Source organism: Lygodium microphyllum, chromosome 22 (assembly GCF_053477565.2).
Source record: "Lygodium microphyllum isolate KBCC chromosome 22, Lygodium_microphyllum_v1.1.10, whole genome shotgun sequence".
Lineage (NCBI taxonomy): Eukaryota > Viridiplantae > Streptophyta > Polypodiopsida > Schizaeales > Lygodiaceae > Lygodium > Lygodium microphyllum.
In genome coordinates this window covers 41,046,488-41,055,556 of record NC_141156.1, presented here as the reverse complement: position 1 = coordinate 41,055,556, position 9,069 = coordinate 41,046,488, and the positions used below count along the sequence as shown (strand labels likewise).

Here is a 9,069-nt window from a genome sequence, read left to right as displayed (position 1 = left end):
CCTTAAATTTTGGATACCATCAAGATCCACCCAAGGATTCCATGGATTTGTATATGCATCTCAAATGGAACCAACTAATCATGCTCTCTACTCTTCAAGTGTGTCTTCAAGTAGCACAAAAATGTTAGAAAATAAGCTATGATGAAGGAAGAAAGCATCCTAATATTGAGAGGGAGGACTAATTAGCATATACTATCCTCTACATAAGAAAGTATTATCAAAACCTTCATGCATAGATGGATTGGACCATATGAACTAATTAAATATCTCAATGCCACAACAAATCTACTTTAGCATAAGGAAAAAAAGACTAAAACTATGGTTGCATCTACTCAATCCCACCTTGGAATCTTGGTTTCATCTAGCACAATAGTAGATCCAGGCCACATCTAACCAGGAACACTAAAACTAGGCAACACAAAGTCAAATGCAAGAATCAATACATGTAAACATACATCAAAGGAAGGTAGCAATAGGACTCCTTGAAGATGATGAGACACAAGCTTTGGGATGTATACATGCAACAGTTGCTATAAACAAATGAACATAATCCCCACCACATAGAGCACAATGCTTGGTGATGAGCTCTGGTGAGATGAAGTGGAGCACAGGTATCTTGTTGCAAGCAGGCCATAATCAATTTTAACTATGTTGTCCCTCCAAAACTTAAAGTCGCAAGGACGACACACAAATAAGGCATAATCTATGAAACTCAGGATAGTTACACACCGAATGATGGACACCCACTTTCTAAGTTTAAAGCAATCAAAGTTCTCATTTAAGGGTTGGACATCCCAAGTTTTTTACACATTGGAGAGGACATGACATATTGTTTACATGCTAAACATGTGAACTTCCCCACCCACGGGAGCCCCCCGTCCCCAGTTTGTAAAGTGATGGACATAGATATACTTTGTGTATTTGCGACCAGGGCAAAACAATCTTAAATACATCGATTTCTAATTTCTTGCAAAACAATCTTAAATACATTGATTTCTAATTTCTTGCAAAATGTATTATTTTGGTGTGTAAAGATATTCTGCCACTATCCATGCGAGGGGGTTGGGTGTTATCTCACAAAAGTTTCTGCAAAGGGAAGATCTCCCAGAAGTCCGATCGAACCGAGAAAGTCGATGATGATTCGCGAGGCCGGTCAGAAGCTAGTGCTTGTTACCAGGAGCTTGCTTTTCTTCTGCATCTGCATATTATGCCTTGCCCATGCCTTCGCCGTTGCACTGGTGGACCTCCAATTTCGTCAGAATACATTCAAGATCGCGCTCTTCGCGGATCTGCATTACGGAGAAGCTGCCTCCGAAGAATGGGGACCTGCTCAAGACCGGAACTCCACGCGCGTAATGTCCGACATCCTCGATCTGGAGAGACCAGGTGAGAGAGACAGCTACATGTAAGAGCTTTCTTGGCGTACGCTATCTGAAGAAAAGCCAATGGGGTTTCCTACTGGCGCAAGGATACAGCAGTAGGGAATTAGGGTACTGGCAGGGTATTGTGATAAATAAGGTTTTTTCTCTTGGTGCACGGCTTATTAACGAGGCTCTCTTGTGCCTCCTGCTCAGATTTGGTAGTATTTCTGGGAGACATCCTAACTGCAAACAACATGGCTTCTCCCAATGCCACCAAGTATTGGAACGAGGCCCTATCCGCAACCTGGGAAAGGGGCATCCCTTGGACATCTGTATTTGGAAATCATGACGATATGCCTTTCGAATGGCCGATCGAATGGTTTGGTAGTGATGGGATTCCCGGTACAACATTATCTCTATCATGCCAGTACCTCTTTTCTTTGCATAGTGTGGAGCGCGTGTGAATGAGTCATTTTGTGCTACCATGTACGGCGTCCATGCGGCAGGGGAAAACCAGATCACTGAGTATTTCAGGGGCACGACTAGAGCCGAACTTTTTGCCAACGAGATGACTTATGAGCTTAGTCAGTCTAGGCATGGGCCCAAGTCACTTTGGCCAAGCTTATCAAACTATGTCCTCCCAATCAGGCTACCTTCCAATCTGAATTCTTCAAGCGCCCCCGCAGTGCTCTTGTATTTCCTAGATTCCGGAGGGGGTTCTTATCCAGAAGTGATATCAGCTCCTCAGGCAGCCTGGTTCCATGAGACTTCAACAGTATTGAACCCTGACCGCAGGTAAGTAGCGAACCCCTTTTTTTACCTCAGTGATTCCATGACGATCTTGTGAATGATACGAGATAAAGTCAATGGTTATTCTGTCTATTGTGAAGGATAACAGAGCTGGCCTTTTGGCACATACCAACATATGCCTATACAAAGGTTGCTTCCACTCCAGGATCTTCGATTCTGCCTCCTTGTGCTGGCTCAATAAACGAAGAGCAAGTTGATCCTCAGATAAAGGAGTTTGGGTTCATGGACATCCTCTCCGCCAGACAGTCTGTTAAGGTTTGATCAATCTATCTATCTCTGTAAGAGAAAGCTCTTATCTAAATGGAAGAACATGTACACATATCGCTAGTGAATAAAGGGCAGTAGGGTATACACCCAAAAACAACAACCTTGAACCCACATCCCCCCCAACAGCCTTTCATGTTTTTTTTAAATAGAAAATGATATTGCCCTAATGGCTTTGTGCTTTTAATTTTTGGTAGCACAGGCTTCTTTTGTGGGGCACAACCATGGCCTAGACTGGTGCTGCCCACACAGAGGAATGCACCTGTGCTTCGCAAGGCACACCGGGTATGGAGGATATGGAACTTGGACAAGAGGAGCTCGCATATTGGAGCTGGAATTATCTTATCTCGAGGAATATGAAGAAGAAGAAAAGCCAAGACGCCAATTTGCACGATCTGACAATTACATAAACTCAGCTTTATCTGGCCAAGCAGCAGGTGCTGGCAGGGCTGGAATATCGGTCAGGATAAGCACTTACATTCGATTGGAAGATGGCTCCATCACTGGTTGGCTCGACCTTAAGTAGCTCTCCTGGTGCTTACCCTCACGCTCCTTTGTGATTGAAAGTATCCTTAATAATATGCCTGCAATGGCAATGTTACATCGATAGCTAATGTTGTTAGACACTACATGGATGCAGGCTTTAGATGGTTTGGCTTTGAAACTCCGTGGGTCAGAGTCTCAAACTGATTCTGTCGAACACTCAACTTGATACCTGTCTCTTTGTGATAGTTTGGGAGGTTGAGTCAAAGATTTTAATTGGCTTGGCTGGCATTGTTGGCCAGGCTCACTGACCGTGGCATCATTGCGAAGCTCGAATGTTGTGATGTTTGTTGATGTTCTCTCTATGGTATCCTTGCACAACAATGTATTCAAATGTTTGTCCGATCAGCATTTCGGCATATGACAATATGTGATAACATAACATGATCAAAAGACCGCCTTGTTGGTCTCATACAGACTCATAGTATACATGGATCCCATTGTTGTGTGGGGATCTTGTGCATCCAATTAACCACACAAGCACTCTGTACATGCCATCCTACCCACCATATATAATCACAATATTGTATGTAGCCTTATGTCATTGAGTTACATATCTCTTGTAAAATACCATACTTCTTGCCAGCTAAGAACTGTTTTCATCATATGCAAAAATAGATTTTTTCCTTCAAACAAGTCATCTTTTCAAAGTGTGGTGCTGGTTGAAAAGGCACGGCCCATGTCCTTAATGCACTTGATCCCATCTCCTTGTGTTTGACATTCTACACCCATATCACCACAGGCTCAAGATCTTCCCAGGTGAATGGACCACTTGAACCCTATAATTGAGGAGATTGGTGTAGAATATGTATATTTTTGTAATAAAACATGTGATACGATGCAAAAGGCTTCTCAAAAGCCTCAATAATGTCCCTCATCAATGATGTTTGGGATCCGTAAGGTCTCATTTGTGTCATGCACATTCCCACCAGCAAAATATGGCATTTTGGACTAGACATGAGAAGGACAAGCTCGTGAGAAGCCAGTGCTCGGGAGGTCATCAGACAGCTTCTTCCGCTTGACCAAACTTGTAATGTGCATTAGCAAACTCATTCTTAGTTGTTTCTTTGCTCATATCAGTTATTGACTAGTACATTGTGTGGGGATCCCCTCTCAAAAGTTAACCATAATGTTCCATTTGTAGATATTCACATGGTTGCATAGGGTACCCATATATTTGATTTGCAGGTCAGACTCAAGATGACCATTAGAGCTCCTAGGCTAACTATTTAAATGTATTTTTTGAAAGAAGTTTTGTGCATACATGGGTATGTGAGAATATACATGAGCAAAGGATAAGCTCTATATCTCATTGATATCATAAAGACTTGTAGTACACATGGATTCCATTCTTGTGTGGGGACCTTGTGCATCTAATTCACCACAATCACTCTGCACATGCCATTCTAGCCACCATATGGTATGGTATTGTATGCAACCATATGTTATAGATTCACATATCTATTGTGAGTTGCATCGTACTTCTCACCAATTAAGAACCGCCTTCATCATATGCAAACTCCATTGCAATACCTATTACAACCATGAATATCAAGAAGATTGAAGCTTTAATCTAGCACATAGAGGACTTTAATTGCTAAATCCTATCTATCAAAAAGTTGAGGGATGGTGGCCTACACTTCAAATAGAAACATATGAATTGTTAGCTATGGTGATTGAACTCCCACTATCATGGAGATTGTAGATCTAGTCACATACGAAGTGTCACCTATTTTGATGAGCCCCCTCTTATGATGGACGTCGTAGATCAAGTCACATATGAATTGTCGCCTATGTTGATTGAGCTTCTTTGTCATGGAGATCCTAGATGTAGTCACATTGATAGGTCATGTGACTAGACTCTCCACTTACCATTAGCCAAGGTTTCCCTAGTGAGGCAGTAAGGATGTTATCATCTATCTCAAATAGATGGAAAAACAACTTCAATGTTGGGATTGGTATAGCCTTGGAATACTTCACCCTATGCTAAATATTGGGGTACTTCTTGGATTTTTCCTTTGAATGAGCTATCTTTCCATAATGTGAGCCCTTGAGGATGACGCTTGGAATTTTTGAGGATCTGGCTACTTCTAGCATTTCTCCTTTAGATAAGACATCTTCCTAGATGCACAAATACTAACTTCAATGTCACGGATAGTGTAGTTTTTGGAATCCTTCACCCTAGGTCAAAGATGGGGGTACTTCTAGGATTGTTCCTTTGAATGAGCCATCTTTCCATACGTGGTCACTTGAGGATGTCTCTTGGGATTTTTTGAAGGTGAGGGTACTTCTAGAATTTATACACTAGATGTGTCATCTTTCCATAATGTGGGCACTTGAAGATAAATCTATTGCATATTTGATTTCTTACCCCTTTGGTTCACTCCTCAAAGATGTGCTTGTTGCAAAGGCACAACTAATGGCCCTAATACACCTAATTTTATCTTTGTTTTGTTTGGCATTCTACACCAATATCATGGGTGCAAGCTCTTCCCACATGATGGAATAATCCTAAACCATAGAATTGAGGCAATTGGTGTAGAATATGCATATTTTGGTGACAAAAGATGTCATATGATGGAGAAGTATTTTCAAAAGCCTCAATAATGTTGCTCATATAATGAGGGTTTAGAACCCTTAATGTTTCATTCATGTTGTGCAAACTCCCACTAGCAACATACGGGCCTCTTGACCCCTTACTATTTTGATCACAAGGTTCCATCTATAAGCACGGTCACTTTGCACATGCCATCCTACCCACCATGTGGTCATATGGCAGGTAGTCATATGTGATAAGAAATACCTAACTAAGGCTATGAATATCAAGAAGATTGAAGCTTTAGGCCATGAATATCCCATCTATCAAGAAGTAGATGTATGAGTGCCCACCTCAGAATTAAAACATATGAATTGTCACCTATGTCAATTGAGCCCTTGGCTCTCATGGAGATCCTAGATCTAGTCACATAGATAGGTCATGTGACTAGATGTTGCACTTTCCATTAGCCAAGGCCTCCCTAATGAAGCAATAAGGGTGGAGTCATCTACTTCATATAGACGGACCATAAAATTGAGTTCAATATTGTGACTTGTGTAGCCTTGGAATCCTTCACCTTATGTCAAAGGTGGGGGGTACTTCTAGGATTGTTCCTTTACATGAGCTACCTTCCCACAATGTGGGCACTTGAGGATGACTCATGGACTTTTTGAAGGTGGGGGTACTTCTAGTAGTTACATACACCTCCTCTCCTTCAATGTCCGATCCCCGACTATTGTCATTTTTATTGGTTGCATACAATTGACCATTATGTACTTCATGATCTTTGCTCCTATATACCAAACATGCTCACTTGTATAGCAATCCCTTGTAAATATCATACATTTATAAGAAAAGATTTTTAGTTCATTGTTATTTTTTACAATGGACTATCTTATTATCATCAATGTATTATTTTGCAATAAACCTTTATCTTAAAGTTTAGTATCTTTCACATTACCTTTATAAGTTTATCATCATTGAGATAAATAAACTTAACCAATCTTCTGTATTTGCAATTACTCTCCAACCATAAGAGTGACTACCATCTTGATGAGGACACTGCAATCAACAATATAAAGTAAAACTATGAAACTTGTTTATGGTAGCTTATAGAATTAATTTTCTTAATCAAGGCCTTACCGCAACTTGTCTATATTGCATTACTACAAGCAAATCAGAAGGCATGGGAGGTTTTTTCTCTAGCACTTCAATCAATCTTTTTACATCTCTATACCAAAAAGGTAATAAAATTTAAAGTAATTGTAAAAAACAATCAAAATATTTAGAGTACTTGCAAAAAAAGATCAAAATATCAAGGAGACCCTAGAATATATAACTTACAACTTGGCATTTCCATGGCTTCCTTTCATAGAATTGATGGGGGTGAGGAAACATTGTCTCTCCACATAGTCTATTCCAATTAGGCTCCAATGAGAATTGAAAAAAATTATATTTTAATAATCTAGCAAAAAAAGATCTCATAAAATTTAACAAAATATCAAATTACTTACTTTTCATTGTATGGAATTAGAAGAACCTCCAAAGTTTTAAAGTCAATTGGATTGAACCAATAATCAAATGCACTTGCATTAAGCTCACTCCTCATATAGTATGAGATAGATGAATCAAGAACCTCAATTTTTGGTTGTATATCAAAGGGGAGCTCATGCATTACACACCTAGCAAAGGAATGGAGATAGTAAGCATCAACATGAAACTCTATTGCTAGAAAAATATAGTGAGTAAAAACAAATTTTTGGTATACTATACCTCATCCCAGCAAGAAGAATAGAGTCATTTCTCTCATTTTGTAATAAAATCCCCCCTTCACGTTGTTCCATAGGAACCCCCCTATAATTTTCCATTAAAATTAATGCAAAATTTTTAAAAATAACATTTCCCCCTTGTCAACGTCGAATAGGTGGTAGGGGGGAAAGAGGAGAAGATAACGATGATAATGATGAGGGGGAGGCCACGTGGCCTACCACCCCCTGGCCACCTCACCCGGTCCATGGCCACTTGGGGGATTGAGGACTCCTCGTCGCCATGCACCACACTGACAGGTGGTGGGTGGGGTGGGACACCACCACCACCACCCCATACCATCTCCTCTCATTATAAAATCCTTCACCCCTCCTTTTCAATGGAGAGAATGCCTCGAGATGCTGCACTAGCACAGAGAGAGAGAGAGAGAGAGAGAGAGAGAGAGAGAGAGAGAGAGGAAGGAAGAAGAAGAAGAAGAAGAAGAAGAAGAATGTTCCAGAAGGTTTGTTTTTTTCCCCTCCTTAGAGGGAGACCACATGCATCTCCCCTTCCCTTCTACCCCACGAGATTAATTCCCCCCATTTGCCCCTCTATTTGAGCAAGAGGTTGCCAAAGTTCCTGCGGGGGTTGCACCTAAAAGAGAAGAAGATCGAGAATGGCCCCCAAGCGAAGAATGTTGCGTGCAGGTGCCAATCCCACGACCATCAATGAAGCTTCGGGCGAGGTATCACTGTTAATACAACTACAATACCGGATATAAGTAAAACATTTCCAAATTGTTAGATCTTACTTTGATTTTCGCATGAGATACATTAGGTCCCGTACTATACCACGTGAGAATATTTCATTGAAAATGATAAATTTCATCTCAAATATTTGAAAGATTGAGTTTTCAAAGTGCAAGTATCAAGAGAAGTTAATTGCACCTAGATGCCATGCCATAAATTCATACGTAGCAGAAACAACATATAAGGTACCAAAATATTGTTGACTCCCCTTTCTTGCAAATAGTAGTTATGTTTTCACCGCATTGAAGGTATATGTTGTAACTTGCACACCTAATGGATTGCATGGTAAGAACCCTAGTCTAAAATAAATTCATTTTTGAAACTCTAGATCTTTGCCCAAGCTCTTGCTAATATCATGAATTGATAGCTCATGCTTGATAGATTGGGATCTTGATGATGTGAGTAGTTAGTACAATCAATGGTCATAAGGATTAAAACTAAGATGCCTTGAGATCCATATGATAACTAGTATTTTCATCAATCCAATTTGAAGTTAGGCTAGATAAAAACAGCAACTCCAAGCCTCAAAGGCAAGTGGAGAGCTCAAGGATTAGGAAATCCTAAGTCAAGGGAAAGACCAATACTTTTATACTTGTTGGGAAGAATGTTGGAAAGTCGATCAATGAAAGTGATCAATATAATTTACATCTTTTATAGTTGTATGAGACCTTGACATACACCTTAGCCAAAGGAAGGGAGTGTTACGTAAACTTTTGCATAGTATTGTTCTTGTATCCCAAGGGGAAGAGCGAACATGAGGAAAAAGTGATATTGTACTTATTCACGCACCTTTTGAAAAAATGAAATGGTCTTGATGGTTAAACAAACATCTGCAAATAATAGTTGTGCTTTCAAACTAATTATTGGTTGCAGTTTTGGACAATCGTCCAAGTGCTCGACTAGTTATATAATTTCATGGTGGGGGTCTGTGATGACAAATTGCCATGGGGATAAAGGAATTTTTTCTTGGAAGATGATATTAGGGTTGACTGCCTTGATT

The 9,069-nt window shown here is 40.1% G+C and overlaps 1 protein-coding gene across 2 annotated transcripts; it reads left to right on the top strand.

Moving 5' to 3' along the window:
• Positions 1-1,043: 1,043 nt before the first annotated feature.
• LOC148017065 (putative inactive purple acid phosphatase 16) lies at positions 1,044-3,611 on the top strand. 2 transcript variants are annotated; one of them, XM_087663037.1, is made up of 6 exons: positions 1,047-1,386; positions 1,575-1,763; positions 1,868-2,156; positions 2,252-2,426; positions 2,638-2,969; positions 3,076-3,611. In XM_087663037.1, exons 1-5 carry the CDS (start codon positions 1,134-1,136, stop codon positions 2,959-2,961), a joined length of 1,230 nt encoding a protein of 409 aa, XP_087519163.1. In that variant the 5' UTR covers positions 1,047-1,133; the 3' UTR covers positions 2,962-2,969; positions 3,076-3,611. The 2 variants fall into 2 exon arrangements, with proteins under 2 accessions (XP_087519164.1, XP_087519163.1); XM_087663038.1 differs by lacking the exon at positions 3,076-3,611 and having other exon boundaries at positions 1,044-1,386; positions 2,633-2,811.
• The last annotated feature ends 5,458 nt before the right edge of the window (positions 3,612-9,069 follow it).

Excerpts from the sequence above, each read along its gene's own strand:
- LOC148017065 (XM_087663037.1), top strand. The coding sequence starts at position 1,134 with ATGATGATTCGCGAGGCCGGTCAGAAGCTAGTGCTTGTTACCAGGAGC. Across the intron at positions 1,387-1,574 it reads CCTCGATCTGGAGAGACCAG|ATTTGGTAGTATTTCTGGGA; the intron begins GTGAGAGAGACA and ends CCTCCTGCTCAG. Across the intron at positions 2,157-2,251 it reads GTATTGAACCCTGACCGCAG|GATAACAGAGCTGGCCTTTT; the intron begins GTAAGTAGCGAA and ends TCTATTGTGAAG.